Source organism: Chiloscyllium plagiosum, unplaced genomic scaffold (genome assembly GCF_037043375.1).
Source record: "Chiloscyllium plagiosum isolate Xiang-an unplaced genomic scaffold, Cpla_swu_hap1 HiC_scaffold_15, whole genome shotgun sequence".
In the NCBI taxonomy this organism is placed as follows: domain Eukaryota; kingdom Metazoa; phylum Chordata; class Chondrichthyes; order Orectolobiformes; family Hemiscylliidae; genus Chiloscyllium; species Chiloscyllium plagiosum.
The window spans coordinates 14,752,256-14,775,119 of NW_028270153.1; the positions used below are offsets into that span (position 1 = coordinate 14,752,256).

General features: G+C 40.9%; 1 protein-coding gene across 2 annotated transcripts in view; it reads right to left on the reverse strand.

The window, feature by feature from the left end:
* The window catches only part of hm13 (histocompatibility (minor) 13), a 77,325-nt gene that overhangs the window by 34,988 nt on the left and 19,473 nt on the right, over positions 1-22,864 (reverse strand). For both annotated transcript variants that reach the window (XM_043710790.2, XM_043710791.2), the window contains exons 4-8: positions 20,388-20,476; positions 16,082-16,167; positions 14,160-14,285; positions 12,610-12,667; positions 3,378-3,461 (exon numbers count right to left, since the gene is read on the reverse strand). In XM_043710790.2, coding sequence (XP_043566725.1) covers positions 3,378-3,461; positions 12,610-12,667; positions 14,160-14,285; positions 16,082-16,167; positions 20,388-20,476 — 443 coding nt within the window. The remainder of the gene's footprint in view (positions 1-3,377; positions 3,462-12,609; positions 12,668-14,159; positions 14,286-16,081; positions 16,168-20,387; positions 20,477-22,864) is intronic.

The window sequence follows — 22,864 nt, forward strand, 5'->3', positions numbered from 1 at the left end:
CAATAAGAATCAGGGATGAAAATGTTCTGCTGGTTATGCCTGGTACAAAGTAAGGTTGCTGTGGTTGTGGAGGTCAGTCATATCAAGTTGCAGGGTATCTCTGCAGGAGCTCTGCAGAGCTGTCTCCCAAGCCCAACCATTTTCAGCTGTTTAATCAGTGACCTTTCCTTTAATATAAACATCTGAAGTGGAGATGCTCACAGTTAATCAACAATGCTCAGCACCATTTACAATTCCTCAGATATTGAAGCAGTCAAAGTCCAAATGCAGCAAGACCTGTGAAATATCCAGGTGTGGGCTGACAAGTGGCAAGTAGCATTCATGACAAACAAGTAGCAGGCAATGTTCATGTCCAACAATAGAGAGAATCTAACAATCATCCTATGTCCTTCAATGGCATTACCCCAATAACATCATCTTGAGGGTTACCATTGACCAGAAACAGAACTAGACTAGCCATATAAACACTGTGACGACAACAGCAGGTTAAGGTCAGGAATCCTATAGCAAGTATCTTACCTCCTGACTTCCCAATGCCTGTCCACTATCTACAAAGTGACAAAGCTTCATCCAGAGGCTCACCAATGATGTTACCCAGTATGGTGACAAAACATCTGAAAATGAACCTTCCAGCTCAGCAAGCAAACCTACACCCACACAGTGACAATTTAGGAATGTGATAGAATACTTGCCACTTGCAAATGCAGCTCCAACAGTTAGGAAGCTCAGCACCTTTCAAGATAAAGCAGCCCATTTGATAGCACCATATTCACTCCCTCCACAACCGGCACAACAGCAGAGCGTACCATCTACAATATGCATTGAAGTAATTTGCCAAGGGTCTATAGATAGCACCTTTCAAGGCAATGACCACTACAATCTAGAAAGAGAAGTCCAGCAGATGCATAGGAAAATTACCTGCAAGTTACTCTCCAAACCATCAATTACTGTCTGGGAAACAGATTGCCATTCCTTCAGTGTCGCTGGTTTAAAATACCGGAACTCCTCCCGAATGGCACGGGAAATAAACTGTAGTACGATCCGGAAGCTTACCATCATCTTCTCAAAAGGTGACTAGGGGAGGGGAGTAATGTCCACAAATGGCCCAAGTGATCAATTTATTCCACTCAAAAGTAGCCAGGCCAAAGAGACATTCTAATTTCATTTTACAATCAATCTGAAACATCCTCACACATCAAACAAAATTCCAGAACAATGGGATCAGATAAAGTCAATTGTACTAGACTTTCATGGCCAGATGATAGGGTGAGTGTTGTCATCATCAGGATCAGTTGGATGAAAGCAATGCTGAAATGTGACCTCCTTGAACCAAGTTAGCAAACTCCACTCCCTGCTAGCAGAATCCTCGATTGCAAGTCAAGTAGCAGCATTTCAACAGCTCACCATTGATACTCAAAAGGTAAATCCATCAGATAAAAGGACATGTGGTGGGAATGTCCTTGAGATCTAACAGTATGCTGACAATCATAAAATGTAATGTTTTTTTTAAAGGCACCTAGGCTAATTGACTAGACAATGGTCAAAAGGACAAAATCCACTTTGCCAAGGGGATGGTATCACTGAAGGATGACGATGCAACTCATCAAAGCTGAATTGAACAGTTTCAACAATTCCTTAACTGTGAACCTTATATTCTTCAGGATATACTCCAGTATCCTATTGCAGAACCCATGACTGAATCAGCCTGGATAGGGGAACTGTCACAAGGAAATGAGAAACAATACACCCTGTGTGGCTCCAATAGTTAAAACTGGCCATAACAGAATCAGTCAAGACACATCACGCTGAGTACAAATGCCGTAATGATGAGGCAGAGCAATGGCTTGGACAGGGCAAGAGAACATAGAAAGTAGATCTTGCTATTTAGCGGGAATATTTTTGTTTTAATTAGTTATCTTTCTCCCTTAGCCATGATAATAGTCAGGCAGTACGCAAATAATTCTCCAACTCCCTGACAAGGTTTTTGTTACAACAATCACCTATGATTGGAAACAGCACCTCTTGAACAGCAGCTTGTTTTTCACTCATCTGCATCTGCACAGATTTGCAGATTATCAGTGAGTAATTAGAAGCAACCTCTCTCCAGAAACAAGACAGTGAATGCTTCAAGTTCAAGGTTAAATACAGACAGCCAATTACTTTAATTAACTCAAATCCTTCAGCTCAAATCACAACAAATGATGTTTTTTGGCAGCAAGTTGTGAAACATGTGGAAACAGATCACAATAACGTATCACACGGAGGAGAAATACATGCCTGCAGCTTATTTGAACAATTACATTTTTAGTCCACTCTCCCAACTCCATTCCCTAACTTCATACTCCATCCCTGCCCTGGCAACACTCAGATTAAGCCAGTCTTTTTTACAATCTTGGGGTTGTAGCTGATCCCAAAGTGAGCTTCAGACCTCATACACGTGCCATCACTTACACCACTCCCGACTATTGAACCGAATCTCATCACTGTAACTGGTATGAACTAATGAAATCTGGAATTGAAAGTTAGTCTCAGTGTTAGTCATCATGATACTATTATCATAAAAATTCCAGCTGGTCCACTTCCTCTCATACAAGAGCATTAAGAGCTCATTAGCATGCAGCACATTCCAACTTTCACACGTATCATTCTTCAGACTAGGAAGTGGAAAAGTCACATAGAATGCATGGTGGACACAGTCATTCTGCCGAACTGGTTCATGTTCTATTTGAACCCCCTTTTCACTCGATTATTTCATCGTAACTTTTTATTCCTTTCTCCCTTGTGCACTTACTTAGCCTCGCTTTTAATGCATCTATGACACCCCTTTCCATGTTCTCGCCACTCTGCAGGTAAAGTTTCTTCCCCAAAACTATAAATATTTTGACATCTGTGTCTACTCAGTCAGATTCCTTTAATCTTAAAAACCTCACTCTGCTAGAGGAATACGAAAAGACCCCAACCTGTTCAATCTTTCCTCATCCATCAGTTCAGCTGTCAGCCTTTACAATGTTAGTAGGTTCATGTATTATTTGAATCCTGTTTTGCATTGGACAGGAGCCATATTATATCTGATGGGACTAATAGCAAGCAATGCAAGATTGAACAAAGTCTCACACTTTTTGCTTTAATACTCAAGTCAAATTGGTAATCAGATTCAGAGTTGTAACTCCACACTGACGCTGTGGCACTTGGCATCAATATCCAAATTCTAATATTAGCCTTCCAAGAAAATCTTGGAGCTTGCTGCAGAAACAAAACATTCAGGGTTACAGATTAAAATTAAGAGAAGTATGACTCTGGAAGTTGACCAATCAGATGGAGAAACAGTTTCAAAGTAGGAGACATACTGAATTTTCAGTCAGGGAGAACACTCTTACCTGGAATGACAATATCACCCAAGCCAAGCATTGCAAAATTATTGGCTGCAAGTCCTTTCTCCAGAAGATCTTGAGGGAAAACCACTAAGAAGAAAAAAAAATCAGAAAATGAAATCCAGAAGTAAAAGACAAACTTTCCATCTACCTTTCAGCTTGGGTGTTGGGAGGGAGGGGAACCTACAATGACAGCTACTGGAAAATGCCTTCCAGCCAATTAAATGAACTCATGTTGAAGGGGAACAACCAACTTCAGCATCCAAGTTTCCACCAACAATGTGATAACAGCCCGATAAACCCATTGCCTGGTGATGCTCATGGAGGGCTGACTCCCCTGCTCTTCTTGGAAGCTGCTGCCATGGGATCTTTTACATCCACCTGAAGACCTGAAGGGGCTTTGGTTAAATGTCACACATTTAAAAGAAAACAGAACAACATCCCCCTCATGACTAGACAGAAGCATCAGCCTTTATTTGTGTGCCCTAAACCGAGGACATGTAAAAGAGGCCAAACTAAATGATTCACTCTTGCTCACATTATCTTCCTTCTGCGAAATTTTTGCCCACTCAGTAAACTTGTCCATATTCATTCACAGCCTGTGTCCTCTCAGTATTTGTCCGCACCTAAGCATTAATTTTTGGTCAATCTGGATATTTTATTTGAACCTTTTGGTAGGATGTGAGCAGATTCAGAGGGAAATAGGCAGCAAGATCCTGCTGGAAATGGAGGGTTTGAGAGATTAAAAAAAAAGACTGGAAAAGCTGGGACTTTTTTTCATTGGAGTGAAGGATGGTCAGGGGTGACTTCATTGAGGATTATAAAATCATGATGAACATAGAAAAAGTGAATAACAAGAGTCTTTTTCCCTGGGGTGGGGGAGTTCAAAACCAGGGGGCATATTTTTAATGTGAGAGGAGAAAGTTTTAAAAAGATGAGGGGAAACTTCTTTTTAAAAAAATACTGGTTCATATGGAATGAACTGCTAGAGAAAGTGGTGGATGCAAGTACTTTACAATGTTTAAAAGATATTTGGATGGTTTTGTGGGATACGAGCCAAACGTAGGCAGCTGGGCCTAGTTTAGTTTGCGAACATGGTTGGACCAAAGAGTCTGTTTACATACTGTATGACTCGAGGTGATACTGTTACCATCTGAGCTACGGTTGACACTGGAAAAGTCTGACCATTTTCTCCCATAGACTATTTAGCGATCTTGCTACAAATGGAGGTCAGGCAAGTACTGGATCACATACTCAGATGATTCTCTCCCCCACCCTCATCACAAACAAATAGCCTGCCAATACTTACCACTGCCATTAAACAAAGAAGAATCGCCACTGTAGGCGAGTTAGTGAAGGGCCACAGGCGCCTGCGGATAACACCCAAACCACAAGTCAGTGCCTTTAGTTGAGCCACTGAGAAGTTTGGTAATAATGTTGTGGAGGGCGAGGAGGAAGGGATAGAAACTCTATCATAAAGGAACAAACTTTCACAGTATGCTATGTACATTCTTGTGCCAGACTGTATAAATACAGAGCAGCTGGGGTATCCTGCAGCCTACAACAGGAATGTTTGTTTTTGACAATCTCATTCCAGTTCGCGCTGTGCACAGTGATACTGCCCAACCACAAGCCATCTGGAATCCAACCACCAGCGAGAGTAATAACAGGCATTTTGCTGACAGTTTCTATTTCTGCCCTCTTGCAGCTGTATTGGTAAGCAGCAGGCTACCAGCCCAGACAAACTGATCAAAAACAAAATATCTGTTTATAAACTCTCCTTTGCTTTTAGAGGAAGTAGGAGAGACAGGGGCTTCTAATCTAGCCACTAAGGCCCTGAATCTTAGAAGCAGTTTATTATAATTACATAAATCACATTTTAAAAGCTTGGAGTATGCCAAATTCAAAATGAAAATTTAAATCAATAGTCATTACAATTATTATATATCCCTGCACACACCCCCACTGAGAAACTATGAGGGTTTAAAAATGCAAAATAATAGTGCCCTGATCCAGGTATGAATTACAGCTACGTAAGGGCTTATTTTAGCAGTTTGTCTATAAACCAGTCCCTTATATCGTCAATTCCAATGCACTTTATCTGTTTTTTTTTGTCTTTTAAAAAAAATGTCAAATGCAAAGCTGCCCTACATCAGAAAAAAAATTGCCACTGTTAGATTCTGCCAATTCATCGTATCAACATCAACAATTCGTGGGCGGCATGGTGGCACAGTGATTAGCACTGCTGCCTCACAGCGCCAGAGACCCGGGTTCAATTCCCGCCTCAGGCGACTGACTGTGTGGAGTTTGCATGTCTGCGTGGGTTTCCTCCGGGTGCTCCGGTTTCCTCCCACAGTCCAAAGATGTGCAGGTCAGGTGAATTGGCCATGCTAAATTGCCAGTAGTGTTAGGTAAGGGGTAGATGTAGGGGTATGGGTGGGTTGCGCTTCGGCGGGGCGGTGTGGACTTGTTGGGCCGAAGGGCCTGTTTCCACACTGTAAGTAATCTACTCTAATCTAAAAAAAAATCCTAGATTTTAAATTTCTCTTGAATGTTTGCCACTCCTTCCATGGCCTCATCCCTCACAATCTCTAATCTCCTGCAGCCATACAATCTTCCAACCATAGTAATGCAGTTTGTTCTATAATGTTCCTGTGACTGAGCAACATTTCAGCATTCAAACCAGAACTCTATCAATAAATACATTGACTTGGTCTCCATGTACCAACCTCTGAGAAAAAGAACCGGAAATGATGTCACCCACCTTAACAGACCCACACTCATAAATAGTAAGGAGGACAGAACACCAGCGCTTCAACAGAGGCTCACTGATGATGTGACCTAGCATGGTAACGAGATGTCTGAGAACAAACCTACCAGCTCAGCAAGCATACTTACAACCTGAACATTTTGTTACCTTAAAAATACGCAAAGTTGTTGCCATCTATGTTCTGACAATCTGCCCTCAATTTCAAAAGACTGCAGATTATATCAAATTAGGCCGTGACAGATTTCAACATCAGGGTTAAATTTACAGAAAGACAAGATTCATAGTGGCTAACATAATTGAATTTGACATATGGTACAGAATTGTACACTTCAAACAAGTCGTGAATAGGAAAACTAAATGTTCAGGTTCAGCTGTAATGTCACTACCTCTGGGCCAGGAGGTTGGGCTCAAGTTGCACCTGTTCCAAAGGTGTGTAATAACATCTCTATAATGGTTGATTAGAAAATATCTTAATCATCCAAATTCAATTTTTAAAAAAGCCCAATTCCTCACAAGCACAGAACTTTCTATACCAAGAGTGTGCCTTCAGTCCACTTTTGCCATAGTCACCGACATACCTGTTGACAGGAGTACAACACTTCTAGCTGTGGAGCAAGTCTATGGGCCAGAAAAAGTGCTAAAGGTAGATATTTTCCCTGCACCACAAGTGGCGCTTTTACCAGCTGACGAGCTGCAATAATTTGAGAGAGAGAAGTAGCTACAAGTACATTTATTATACACAAGCTGACATCAAGTGCACCTAATTTTTTCATAACAGCCACATTTCTTTTAACCTCTCCAAAATTCCATTCAGCATTTTGGGCAAACCTGATTACTTCAGTGAAATACAGCATAGTAGTAAATTTTAAATCCAGGAAGAGGAGAATCTGGCAAATATTAAATTGAACCATATTGATTCCAGTGTGGCACAGCTCCCTCTACAGGGTGTATGTTGTGCAGCTTTGATAATGTTGCTCTGAAAACTAATTTAGAAACTACTTTGAAGTGGTGTGTTAGAATTCATTGCCAGATGGTGATTGATATTATTAGAAACATACCATAGGTAATACATTAATCCCATTCGTCAAAAGATTCCATAAAACTAATTGATCACTTCATAAGTGTCATCTGTAGCTCAACTGGTAGCACATTCACGTGAGCCAGAAGGCTGTGACTTGAAGTCCCACTCCAAGACTTGAGCAAGACCCTGAATGACACTTCAGCATGGCACTGAACATGCTGCTGTCCTTCAGATGATGATTTATCAGAGGCCTTTTCTGTCCTTTGGGTGGACTCAATAATACCAACAGTATTACTATGAGGAGGATAACTAACCTGGCTAGAGATTTTCTTATTAACCTGTTCAGATATATCATGACACACATGGGTGATGAGCGTCTGGAATTCACAATCTGAGTTGGTGGTGAAGGCAGAGATGCTAAACTCTTTCAACAAGTATCTGCATCCTAAGTGCTATAAGCTGCAGGGCTAGGGGCCGTGTGCAGGAACAGGGGATTACAAAGGGCAACCATGTGTCTGTCAACATGGACAAGATGGGCCAAATGGCTCTCCTCTGTGTTGTATCATTTGTATGGTTTCTACCTGTGGACCAAGGGATCCTGAACCACAATTCAGAGTACCACTGCCCCATAAGAACCCAAAATTAATCCCTCAATTGACACGAAAAACAGCTCAGACTGTGGTTTATAAATTACTTGCCAAACTTTCTGCAACAGCGATTACACTTCAGAAGTATTTAGTTGTTTGAACACACTCGGACGGTTGGTAGTCGTGAAAGGCACGATATAAATGCAAGTGTTTCTTGCCAGTGGTAGTTGCACATGAATAATCTGTTTGATTGTGTACCAGCTAAAAGGACAACACCAAAACTACTTTTTACTCAGAAGCAATAGTTGAGACAGCATATAATGTACACATTTCACAGAAGGGCTACATTATGATACTGTAAGGGCTATATTACATACTTTTACAAGCCTACATTTGACTTTTCAATTAATATAGCAAAACAATTCCTTTTTAGTGTCACAGAGCAGGAAAAGAAATGGAGGGAACAATAGAATTCATTGTTTGCAGTAAAATCCCAGATGCCAAGTGCTATCCTTTTTAATATAATTGCCTGCAGCCTCGTAAGACAGCTTAAACCATTCACGTTTGTACTGATTTCTCCAATCAGCTTTTCTTTTCCAAAATAATGTTCTTATCCTCCTTTGAAAGCAATTATAATCTTAGCACTTCTGATGCCACTAGCATTTGTAACAATGCAGCTCTTTAACAAGGTTATGCTGTCCTTGGCTTTTTTTTGCCAGTGGGGTCAAAAGCAGGGATTCCTAAAGATCTGGGTTTAACTACTTGAGAATGCTTTCAAGTTTCTAAAAAGAATTCTTGTACAATGAAAGGAAAGTGACCAATACTCCCAGCTCAGCTTTTCTCTGGTTTAATTTGGTCTGGTTGTTCACTGAAAGCAGTCAGTTTGGAGGCTGCTGGTCCAAGAAACAGCTACAGAAAAGGTGGTCCATGCTGAATCTCTCTGCCACCTCTCTCTCTCTCCTCGAAAAACCTCCTGTGTTGGATTTTTCGTTTTTTTTGCAAAGGGGATTGTTGCAAGTATTTGGTACAGCATCATTAAATTAGGATAACCCGTTCAGTTTTTGGATAGGTTAAATTATTCTACATCCTGCTCTGTTTTGGTGTTTCATTCGGTAATGTTGCAAATAAAATTCTGTTTTGTTCTAAACTCAGTGGTTGGGCCAGCTGCATTACTCCTGCAATATCCACTTCACACCTGCTTAAAACAACGAGCAAAGTTAGGTTCTGGGCCACTTTTCTTGAAATGTTTTGAGGGATCTGGCCTGGTCCATAACACAGTACTGCCCTCTGAAATAGTTGGCAAGTCACTCAGTTGAATCGAACAACCACACTTTCAACAGTTCAAAATGGGATTTGGGAGATCATATTGTGGCCGTCCAGGACATTGATTAGGCCACTTTTGGAATACTTCATGCAATTCAGAAAAGACATTGTGAAACTTGAAAGCGTTCAGAAAAAGATTGAAGACCATAAGATAAAGCAGAAATTAGGCCATTCAGCCCCTCAAGTCTGCTCAGGTCATTCAATCATGGCTGATAAGTTTCTCAATCGCATTCGCCTGCTTTTTCTCCGTAACCCTTGACAATCAGGAACTTAGCAATCTTCTATGGCAGCGAATTCCATAGATTCCCCACTCTTTGGCTGAAGAAGTTTCTCCTTGTCTCCATTCTAGGAGGTCTTTCCTTTACTCTAAGACTGTGCCCTCAGATCCTAGTCTCTCCTACCAATGGAAACATCTTCCCAAAATCCACTCTGTCCAGGATGCTCAGAATTCTGTAAATTTCAATTAGATCCACCCCCTCATCCTTCTAAACTCCATCGAGTATAAACCCAGAGTCCTCAAACGTTCCTCATATATTAAGCTGTTCACTCCTAGTACCATTCTTGCGAATCTCCTCTGAAGACATTCCAGGGCCAGTACATCCTTCGTGAGATACGGGGGTCAGAACTGCGCCAATGTGGCCTGACCAGAGTCTTATACAGCCTTTTATATTCATATCCTCTCAAAATAAATGCCATCATTGCACTTCAGACGTCTGAATTTCTTACCCATTTAGAAAATAGTCCACACTTCTATTTTCTTACCAAAGTGCATGACCTCATTTTTCAATGTTGTATTCCATCTGCCACTTCAGTGACCACTCTCCAAACCTGTCCAAAACCTTCTGCAGCCTCCCCACCTCCTCAGAGCTATCTGCCCCTCTACGTATCTTTGTATCATCTGCAAACTTAGCCAGAATGCTCTCAGTTCCTTCATCTAGACCATTCATGTATAAAGTGAAAAGTTGTGGTCCCAACACTGACCCTCATGGAACGCCACTTGTCACCGGCTGCCAACCTGAGAAAGACCCTTTTATCTTCATTCTCTGCTTTCTGCCAAACAGCCAATCTTCAATTCATGTTAGCACCATGGTCCCTTATCTTACTCAGCAGCCTCCTGTGTGGCATCTTGTTAAAGGCCTCCTTGAAGTCCAGGTAGATAACATCCATTGGCTCTCCTTGGTCTAACCTGCTCATTACTTTCTCCAAGAATTCTAGCAAATATGTCAGGCATGACCAAGGATGTTGCCAGGGTGGAGGGTTTGAGCTACTCGGAGGGGCTAAATGGGCTGGGGCTATTTTCCCTGGAGCGTCGAAGACTGGGGGTGACCTTATAGAGGTTCATAAAATCATGAAGGGTACAGATAGGGTGAAGAATCCATGGTGGTTTCCCTAGAGTCAAGCAGTCCAAAACAATAGGGCATAGCTTTAAGGTGAGAAGGGAAAGATTTAGAAAGGACCTAAGGGGTAACTTTTTCACCCAGAGGGTGCTGTTCATATGGAATGAGCTACCAGTAGAGGTGGTGGAGACTGGCGCAGTTACAACATTTAAAAGGCATCTGGATGAGCATATGAACAGGAAGGGTTTAGATGGAAATAGGCCAAATGCTGGCAAACGGGAAGAGATTAATTTACGATATCTGGTTGGCACGGATGAGTTGGACCACAGGGGCTGTTTTTGTAATGTACAACTCTATGACAAACACAGATTGGAAATAAATGTTGAAATGACACCCATAGCCCATTAAAGAACATAAGCAAAAAAGGCTGAGGACAGCTCCAATGTGTTGGACGCTGGCGCCAATGTCGGTGATGATAACGTGCATTAAATGGGATCAGATTCAGAACATATTTAGAAGCTCAAGTAATGAATTTTTGAGGGACCACGGGCCATTAACAGATCTGTAATTTCATGGCCTAATACAATTTTTTCTTCACTCAGTCAGTTGCTGGTCATGGCGATCCCTCGAGGTCGAGGATGACGGTCTTCGTTCTGCTGATCCATTTATGGGCTCTCAGGTGGCTTTTGAGTCCAAGCTTGGCTCTGAAAGTTCACTTCACTATTACTATCAAGTTGGAAGACTAACTTGGGTTCAACAAGGAGTACAAGGAATCTAAGATACAACAACAGGTAGATCTATAAATGAGGTAGCAATGGGAGAGGTCAAAAGAGAGGGAGAAGGCTGAAGTGACTAAGATGCCAAGTGGATGACCTAACTCTCCTCCATCCTGAGGTCCCACTTACGGTACCAAAACAAAGGTTCACCAGACTCGTTCCTAGACTTAGTGGGACTGTCCCGTGAACAAAATTTGGGTAATTTGACCCTGTAGAGTCTAGAATTTTAAGAGATGTGACTTCACTAAATTTTAGAAAATAATTAAAGGAGTAGACAAGGTAGATGCAGCCTAGATATTTTCTCTGACTGGACAGTCGAACACAAATTAGGAGGAAGGCACTTGGGACCAGGTTGAGGAGAAACATTTTACTCCAAGTGTTGAGAATCCTTGGAATTCTCCACCCCAGAGGGCAGTGAAAACTATGGACATTGAGTATGTTTAAATTAGAGATGGAGAGATTTCTAAAAATCAAATGATGGTAAAGGGTACAAGAAGAGTGTAGGGAAAAAAAATATTGAAAGTGGATGATCAGCTGTAATCATCTCGAATGGTGGAACAAACTCAGCAGGCTGAATGGTGGATTCCTGTTCTTATGCGATGCTACCTTCACCACATGGACTACAAGTGGTTTAATGCAGCAGCTCACCACCACTGTCTCCAGGTTAGTTAAACATTAATAATGAACGCTCACTTGTCAGCAAGATCTAGATCCCATTAATGAAGAACAAATTACTCCGAGCAACTTTTCATGCATCTGTATATAGAGGCTTGGCAGACAATCACACAGCTAAACTTCATCTTCTCTCCAGCTATAATTCAAAAGTACTCTTCCAACAGAGTTATTAGCTAGCAATTGGTCAGAAGGACTTGGGTTGAAGTTCCTCCTTACTTTGCCTTTGGATGCCCTCCAGCTGCAGTCAATGAGCCCAGAGAATGGCTTATTCAACACAAAGACAGAAACTAGCATTGCTTCATCTACAGGACATAAACCTGCCTCACTTTGCAATCCTTGTTTACCTTTCAATAGAAAACAGGGGTTGGAATTAATATAGAATCCTGGTACAAAAATCATTGACAATGCAGAGTGATTTGAGCACTTAATCCTCATTAAAGCAACTCAATAATCAGCCAAATAACATGGGAAACGAGCGCATTAGTACTTCCATGATAATTCATTAGGTATTTGGCAAAAAACACAAATTAGGTTTATCTCTTGTAGCTTCTCATAAAATTAACAAATGTTGGAAGATTTCTTTCTCTACTTTCATTTTTACAAGAAATGAATTAAACTAAATACAGATTTTTAAACGAGTTCATTAAATATTTCAAAACTTCATCTCAGGTTGAAGAGAAACAATGACATTAGAAACCTAAACTTTTGGATGTAGTTATCCATTTTGTACAGTTGCTAGAAGTACTTACATTTAATTGGTGCTTCAAACGACTTGGCAACAGTTACCATGACATTTGTGCCAAACACCTATAAAAGAAAACAAAAAGCTGTTCTAGTTTAAACATCTGGTTTAACGGAATTTAAACCGAAAGAACTCCCAAGGACCAAAATATCGTAGCTCTACCTGATAAAGAGTTAATGGACAATCAAGATCAAAAAGAGAAACAACTAACATTGTGATTCGAAGGCTCAGTTTCCATTCTTATTTGAAGTAAAAATGAATATTAAACATTGCAACACAGAAAATACATTTTTAATCTGCAACTAGGATGCAACACTAAAATAACACAGCTCGTACAAATTCCCTACCCTGGGGATAAGACCTTGGCTATTCACCTTATCAATGCCCCTCATGATTTTATAAACCTATCTCAGATCACGTCTTAGCCTCCTACAATCCAAGGAAAAAAGTCAGTCTATGCATCCTTCCTGTAGCAGGGTGACCAGAATTGTATGCAGTACTTCAACATGTGACCTTACCATACAGCTGAAGCATGACGTCACAACATGTGCATCCAAAGCTCTGAGTGATGACAGCAAGGGTGGCAAATGCTTTGTTCACCCAGCTTGTCTAACTGGGATGCCACTTTTGAGGAATGATGTAACTACAGCCCAAAGCTCTGTTCAACAACACTCACCAGGGCCCTCCAATTTACTGTGTTAGTCGTGCCCTGGTTTGTCTTACGAAAATGCAATGCCTCAAATTTATCTCAATTAAATGCTATCTGACAGGCCCACTGGCCCAGTTGAATAAGATCCCAATGTTCTCTTAAATAATCTTCTTCACTGTCCACTATAGCAATTTTGGTGTCATCGACAAACTTAATAACATAGGAGACAAACGTGTCTCCTATGTTTGTAGTGATTGTAACAAGGTCAGCCAGGTGGACATCTCAGAATATGACTGCTCTGACTGTGGATGTTAACGTGGTCCAATCAGGAAGCCCTAGCCATCAGATATAAAGTGGTGTGTCAGAGGTTCTGTCCAGTCAGAGCTGGCTCCGAGGGAGCTGGATCAGCATCAAGGACTCTCCATTTGTAAGTAAATGGTGATGGGATACTGACCTCTGTGGAATTGTACACTTGTACATTTAAATATTGTCCTACAAGATGTTTGTTTGCCCTCTCAGAGCGGAACGAATAAATCCTCCCTCTCAGAAATGCACATAATTCTGTATGAATTGTACTGAACTAATTGGTAGAATGGCTCCAAAGAGTCATATTGCAAATTCAGATGGTTAAATCCAGTACAAATGTTAAATCCAATTCACATTCAAGTGAAATGCAAGTTGTAAATAAAATTTACAGCAAACAAAACAGGGCTTTCAATCCAAGCAGTCTATGAATATTTATGCTCAACATGTGACTCAACACTAACGGCTAAATTTCCATACATTTAGCAAAGTTTTCCTTTCACTTGCAATCATCATTCAATTAAGCCGAAGGAGCAAGCCACGTGTATTCAGGTCAAGAAAGATGTAGAAAAATATCAAATAGACACAAAAGGGAAACCACTTACCCAGAATACATCATAGATAAAAAGTCCACCGAGGAGAATACAGCCTGTACTGACATTGTTAAGGTGCAGGAGTTCAACACCATTAAGAGCAAACGCTAATCCAAACAGATTGTTGGCAATCCAATGCTGAAACAAAATGCCAATGAAGCATTAGAGAAAAAGACATTGACAATCACAACGCACTACGTGAACCAAACTTCTGATTCTTTTCTCCCCCTCAACTTATTCAAATTCGTACTATGGCATGCTCCAATAACACTTTAATATTAACTCAAACACTGCCAGTCAGGTTATACTCCAGCACAGTTGAAAGTCTTAAGTACAAAAATACTTGTACAATTACCATAGCATACTTGCTGCACTCGTGGCATCAAGATTTCATACAACAGCAGCTTTGGAAAAAGTGTAAAAGGCTAACACTTTTAGTAAGTTAGCTAGCTGTGCTTGCATACATATCCAACAATACACCCCGTGCATGACTTGGCAAGTTAAAATAGGTATAAAACAGTTCCAGACCATGCAGTGCATTGCCATATCCAATGCCTATCAAATCCTAGGCTGTGGCTTGGCTCAACATGTTAGACATATATATCTCAGTCCCATCTGTGGAGCAGTGCTACTACAGCAGAATGACAAATTAAACTCAACACATATTTTATTGAAGCAAATTCAGCTTTTTTTATACCTAGAGTTTTCAATGAACAATGAATGTTAGAATGGGATTTTATGCTGTTTTATTCACATTTTTCATTCCAAAATTGAACGTTGCATCTAAATGTCAATTCATGCATCAATTGTGGAGCTATTATATTTTTTTAAACACCTCTGGCCCCACCACCTGCCTAAGTACAAGACTGATGAAACTCTACTTCTTCTGATTGCACCAGTTAAAAGCTTGAACTGCTCTCTGGATATTTTATGATCACTTTAGTTGAACGAAAAAAAATGTTAAAATCCAACATTAATTGCACATTACAAGCAATCACCAGTTGTAAGCAGCTCAGAATGGATACCTGCCAATTGTTTTCTGCTAAATGTTTAAGTTCAACTACAATCTAACAGAGTACACAGAATCGAATGCCAAATGCATACATACATTTAATTTTCTAACCATTAAGGACCTATAGTCAAGTTCATCATGTACCTTTAAACATTCACATCCTGGTTATATCATTTTATCTGATTCGGCACAATACCAATTTTCTACATGCTACTCCCCAGGCAGTTACAATAATAAAGAGAGCAATTAGCAATAATGGCATCGAGATTTGCATTAGATATTACCAAATGACCCAAAAACCTAGTTTGATGCATGTTAACAGCCTACTTTATTTAGTTCACTCCCTAATCCTATCTAAGAGGATCTATATAGAGATAAATCTCCCAGCAATCTTTCTATCCCAAAGGTGCAGGCACATATAGCAACTATAATCTCATGGGCATGCCTACAATACAAAGCCCAAGTAGCCAATTTTTATGCTACAATCCTGACAGATAATGTCAGCAACTATTTGATTAGGAGAGGGGAAGCAACAAAGGGAAAATATACTGTGCAGCAATTAATAACTGTGAATGAGACAATAAGTGAAGGTAACATTCAGATAAGCCAAGACCAAAAATGACATTGCGCCTGGGGTGGTGATGGTGCGCGTCTTCAGTTTCTCTTGGTGGCTGAACAAGGATGGCCTAGTTACCGATAATAATCACAGACACAAGCGGATAGCTTGATCAATAATTTCAATCATGTCTATCTTAGGGATTCAAGACCAATTATGGTCTAAACATGATCTCTTGGTCTGCTTTTCAACAACTATTGCATATACTTGTCTGACCCATTAGGACAGTGCCCTTGATAAGGGTTAACTTGAAACATTCGTGTGGTAGCACCTGGTTACCTGTACACAGTTCTGAACTATTCTTACCTTTTTCAGCAAATACCAGACTCCAATCACACTGCTCAAAGCCAAGCACACGAGATCTTTTGTGTCAAACTCATAGTTGACTATTTCTAAGAAAATATAACAAATTACATCCTGGTTAAATCAAGTGTTTACATTTTCTTTAATTGCTGTTCATCAGGTCATCCAGCTCTGCTATAATATGTTTTTAAATGTTTTATATAAAATGGGTCAGAAAGGCTCCAAAATCATCCTCTAAATAATTGAATGTTTTCAGTATTATCAAAACAGACCAGTTTGAAAAGCACACTGGCAGAAAAATTGTCAATGCATCATCTTCAGCTCAGGATATCAGGGCTATAATTCTGAAGGCTTATTCTAACTTTTTCTTAGCAACTGCAATTTAAATAATTGTTCAAATGCAGCTGAAGGAGATAGTACAGCAGATTGTAGAGGCATAAGTGGTGATCTTTGAGGAATCACTGGAGTCAGAGAGGGGGGCCAGAGGACTTGAAAAAGGTTTAATCTAACACCCAATAAAAGGGAAGCAAGCAGGATGCAGGAAACTACTGGCCAGTTAGCCTGGCTTTGGTGATTTGTTAGATTTGAGAATCCATTATTAAGGCCAAGATTGCAGAGTAACTGGAAGTACATGGTAAAATAGGGCTGAATTGGCACGGCCTGGTCAAGGGGAAGTCATGCCTGACAAATGTTATAATTTTTTTTGAGGCAATACCGAGAAAGTTAGACAAAGGAGAGCCAGTGGCCGTGATCCATTTGGGTATCCAGAAGGCCTTTCACAACGTGGCACACAGGAGGCTTCTAAAATAAGCTAACAGGCCACGGTGTTAGGCAAAGTACTGCCTTGGATAGGGGATTGGCTGACTGGCAGAGAGTGGGAATAAAGGGGGCTTTTCCAGGATGGCAGTCAGTAACTAGTGGAGTTCCACAGGGGTCAGTGTTGAAACCAGAACTATTCACATTGTACATTAATGATCTGGATGAAGGAACTGAGGGTATTGTTGCTAAGTTTGCAGATAACACCAAGGTAGGTGGAGGTTCAGAAAGCACTGATGTGGTAGGGAGGATGCAAAAGGACTTGGACAAGCTAGGAGAGAGGGCAAAAAAGGACCAGACAAAATACAAACTTGGTAAAGTAGGATGTTATGCCTTTTAGTACAAAGAATTGAGGCGTTAACTATTTTCTAAATGGAGAAGGGCTTCGGAAATCTGAAGCACAAGGGGACCTACGAGTCCTAGTTCAGGATTCTTTTAAGCTAAACTTGCAGGCTCAGTTGGCAAATTGGAAGACAAATGCAATGTTAGCATTCATTTCAAAAAAACTAGAATACAAGGACAGAAACATACAGCTGAGGCAGTATAAAGCTCTGATTAGACTGCATTTGGAATGGAGAGAGCAGTTTTCGGCCCCGATTCGAAGGAAGGATGATACTGGAGAGGATACAGAGGAGGTTCACAAGAATGATCCCGGGAATGAAGGGCTTGTCATATGAGGAATTGAAAACTCTTGTGTCTATACTCGATGGAGTTTAGAAGGATGAGAGACTATCCGATTCAAACATACACAACACAGAAAGGCTTGGATTGAGTGGACATGAAGACGACGTTTCCAGTAGTAGGAGACTAGCACCCGAGTCTGATTCTAGCCTCAGAGTGAAGGGACAATCCCTTTAGACTGAGATCAGGAGGAATTTCTTCAGCCAGAGAATGGATACTCTGTGGAATTCATTGCGCAGGGGGCTGAGCAGCCCAAATCACCGAGTGTATTTAAGACAGAGATAGATGATAGGTTCTTGATTAATAAAGGAATCAAGGACAATGAGGAGAAGGCAGGAGAATGGGGTTGAGAAACACATCAGCCATGATTGAATGGTAGAGCAGATTCAACGGGCTGAATGTCTATATCTGCTCTGACATCTGGTGTTTCATTCGCTCAAAAGCACTGGTTTAGAAAAGACACGCCTTGAGCCAATTTTCATACTTATTGCCTCCAATGGAAGTCAGTCACAGAATTAAAAAAGCATCACTCTCTCATTCTGGATTTGCTTGCATCACTCCTAGGCATTTGAAAAGTGGATCTGAAAGATTGAGGTGACTATCCCAAAGACAGCATTATCATAAATTCCTGCTAAAAGACCATTACAAATCTCAAATAAGATTTGATGGAATTTAATACAACCCAGGCTCCCCTTTGTACCATTCATGCTCACAGCACCTACATGATCAGATTTCTAACCTGCACCTGGTTAGATAATTTTCACAATAGGGTCTGAACATCCCTGGATTGGAATGAGGGAAAAAGAAAGCAGTCAGCTGTTGTTATCCGTCACTGCTATCCAATTCCTCTTGTTTGTTGGAGTCTACGATTTCAGGTACCCAGTTATTGAGCTCAAACCTGAATCACAGAAAGCTGCCAATGTCACTTCAATAGCTCTAACAACGGAAAAACAAATGTGCATGCTTTTAGATAATCATAAAAATCCAACTGATGCTGTTTAAAACAAGTTTTTCCACTCTTTGCAGGATTGTATTCCTATATTATGTCAATCACACTATGTCCTTCAAAGTTTAAGATGAAAATCAGATTCAATTGCTTCACTGAGCCATCACACCAGAAGACTTGAACAACCTCAAACTGGTTAACTCTGCAAAATTCTCCTTACTCATGCCCATTTGCAGAAATTTCCAAATACAAGCAATAAGACTAGTCAGTCTCATTGTCAGCAACATCCATCAGTCAATTTACTTGATATTTGTTTCAACAAGCTAATGTAATAGCCACCCCCACCATGATCAGCACACTATTGCTGCAAGATGAACAATTAGTGAAGTGACCTACCCAGATCCTTTGACATTACATTCCTCTGTCAGAACCTCTCATTTAAAAAAGATATTCATTTATATGGGTGTTGCCGGCTAACCTCGTACCCAAATGTCGAGTACACAGTGGTGAGTTGCTGCAACCCCTGTAGACCAAAGCACACTCAAGCAGCACTGTGGGTGAAAACATCACTCCCTTTAAGTCAACACCAGCCTGATTTAGACATATAGATTATATCCTGTGTCATTAAGTCAAAAACCTGGAAGGAGGAGCTATTTGCTCCAGTGTTAATGCAGCTTCACCAGTGTCACAATCCTACTTTCACCCCTACAAATGTACAGGTGTAGGAAATATGAACAGCTTTAGCTGGAACAGTCTCTCTGGTTGACTAACCTGCCATCACTCACTATGCAGGTTATCTCAAGTACTGACTTGGTACACAATCCTTTGATACCTCAACAGTTATGGGCAAAAAAGGCAGAAAAGATACAAACAATTTAAATGCAGAAGCACACTCAGCTATGCCGGCTCTTTTCCTTTATCAATCTACTACACAGCAAAAGATAAAAATGATGCTGCATCACGCTGAGGGTGCTGCTGTATGGAATGAGCCACCACAGGAAGTGGGGGAGGCCTATATAATCACAACATTTAAAAGTATGCGGATGGGTACACGAACAGGAAGGGTTTAGAAGGAAATGGGCCAAATACTACCAAATGGATCTAGATTTATTTTGGATATATGGTCGGCATGGACAAGTTGGACTGAAGGATCTGCTTCCGTGCTGTACAGCTCTACGACCAGATAACACCTAGGGGATGCTGTGCACAAAACCATATTCCACAGCTAAACTAAACGCTCTAGATTAAATATGGATGGCAAGTACACAAAACCGAAACAGCCCCTCAAAAGCAGACAACAGTTACAAAGTACCCTTCGTTTGTTGTAGTATAACAATAGTCCATATTTTAAAGGGAAAGAAGACAGTCACAACAGCCTGAGAAAGAACCCCTGAATTCAAGGTGATTGACAATCTTTCATCCTCAAGTCAATACGATCACCCAGGGCTGAAAGGCTCTATAACAGTGGATGGAAATGTGTTGCTGGAGAAGCGCAGCAGGTCAGGCAGCATCTAGGGAACAGGAGAATCGACGTTTCGGGCATCGCAGCAGGTCAGGCAGCATCTAGGGAACAGGAGAATCGACGTTTCGGGCATTAGCCCTTCTTCAGGAATGAATGTACATTCATTCCTGAAGGGCTAATGCCCGAAACGTCGATTCTCCTGTTCCCTAGATGCTGCCTGACCTGCTGCGCTTCTCCAGCAACACATTTCCATCTCTGATCTCCAGCATCTGCAGACCTCATTTTCTCTTCTATAACAGTGGAGCACAGCAGTATGCATAAGACACTTCTCTACATTGAAATTCCTTGCAAATGAGAGATTATTTTATTAAAATATTACCACAGCAAAAAGGCATACTACTTACCTTCCTTTGTTTCCCCTGTTCCCTGAGTGAACAGCAACTGATACTGTTTGTTTGGTAAATTGGTAGGAATAATTTTATTCATAGTTGGACTGAAACAAAAAGAAGTATAATTTATTGATCAAGATTTTAAGAGTTCTATTTGTACATAAATGACTGAAGATTAATCATATCTTTGAAAACTAGAATATGGCACAAGACAAATTCCTTTTCAAATGTTAAACACTTTGTGGCCAGCCCTGACTGCACCGGGAAGAAGGCAAGTTTCCAAACCATCATCAATGCTGGTCACACATACAGCTATGAAGAGATGTACAACAATAGCTGAGATACCACCCTCCTTCTGGTCTGAAACCAAGTCACCATTCAGCAAAATACTCATATCTACACAACGCAGCTGGGAATGCATGTTCAACATTACCAGTCTGTGCCAACTACACTAGACTTGTTAGGAAAATGCAAATAGTACCAATCCTTGTTACTTTAGTGATTTCATAGCTGTACAGATCACAAAACAACCATGCTCAGTAAGTGGAAGCCTGGGGGTGCCTTGAGTTAGTGTCTAGAGTTGCTTTACAAAACTACCACCATTTAGTCTCAACAAGCCAGGTTTGGAACAGGAGAAAGCAAGTGAAATTCAAGCCCATGATTGCTCTTGCAAAATGCTCAATTGTCGTGATGTCTCATTAGAAATATGTGAACTCAGCTGCCAAGTGCAATAAATAGTTTATCTATTTGAGGTTTGCCTGTGCAGGGAGAGATAAATTGACAAAAAAGGAAATACAGAGGAACCTCGAATATCAGATTATCCGAAGGGGATCCAGAGGTCGTGATAGAAACATTACAAAGAGGTGTTTCAGCCCTGATCGCTTCTTTTGTTTATAGATTCAATGATTAAAAACGAACTCAGCTCACTGAAATACTGTCGAGAACAGTCCTGGACAATCCAGGCACATCTCCAAATTACTGACATCCTGCCCTCTCTCTGTTGTCCTGTATAGGGCAGAGGTGGAACCTGTCAAAATGTTGCAGTTAAAGGATGTGCGTGTGCGTGTCCCCACAAAGGCAGCACTAGCCTGACTTATGGTGCCCAGTCCAGCTGCCAAGGGAGGGATTGGTTGGGAGCAGGGTGGGAGCAGACTGGGTTGCCAGCGGGCAGGGTGGGACAGGCAGGAGGCAGATGGTGTTAGGGGGTGGGCAGGGTTGGAGGGGGGCGGGGGCTCGCGCACAATGTGCTGCTGCCTCGTCTCCTGATTAGGGAGCACACATCACAGAAAGCTCCGAGCCCCAGAGGAAATCAATTATCCGAACGGAATAGTGCCTGTCCATCTTGATCAGATAATCGAGGTTCCTCTGTAGATGGTATGAATAAAAGCCTCCCTTTCAAAGTAAATTGATCTAGTCATTGCCATCTCCTTCAATAGTTCAGTCTCCGCTAAACTGAATCAAAGGGTATAAACTAGTGAGACATTGACCACACATTTCTCAGGACTTGTTCATTCTCAGATTACATTAAGTGATCAAATTTTCTTCCCTCCCAGAAACTCCAGGGAGACTGACAAACTCTCTTCCATTATCACTCCAAAGCAAGGAGCACCGCTCTGAAGGCTAGAGCTTCCAAATAAACCTGTTGGACTATAACCTGTTGTGTGATTTTAATTTTTAAGCAATTGTATTGATAGATGTAGGCCAAAGGTTAGGGCACAGATCAGCCATGATCTCACTGAATGGCAGTGCAGGTTTGAGGTTTGAGGGGCTGGATGCCTACACTTGTTCCTATGATGTTTCAGAATGCTTGAGGTATCAAACCTGTGTCGGTCAAGGTACTTTAACAGGAAAAAATTGATTTGCTCCATGTTTGTAAGTTCGCGTCATCACTCTTTAATCCAGAGTAAAAGGATAAAGGACAGAAAGCTTTGTGTAAATCCATGGTTAAGAATTATTTTTGAAGTGCAGTCACTGGTTAAGCAAATACAACAGTTAACTTTCAGCCACGTGCTCTTAATCACCAAATGAGATAAATGGCAGTGAATTTTTGTGGAAGACTGTGAAGCCTTAATCCTGTTCAGGACACCAATAAAACTCTATTCTTCAAATACTGACATGGGATCTTTTACACCTGTTTAATAGAAGAATAGGGCCTGACTTGAAACTATTACAGAATACCACTGTTTTCTTTGAGTCTTCTGATAGAATGCAATGTTTTATTGCAAGGGGAACTGAACGCATGAGTAGGGAGATTATGCTTTAGCTACACAGGATGTTGGTGAGAACACTTCTAAGTACTATGTACAGTACTGACACCATACTTATGGAAGGATATTAATATGTTGGAAGCAGTAAGATTTATTCGACTAAAACAGAGAATGAGTGAATTATCTAATGAGGAAAGTCTACACAGGCTAGATCTGTATCCTCTGGAGTTTAGAAGAGAAAAAAGACGACTCTGAAGGGACTTAGTGGATGTGGGAGAATCTAGA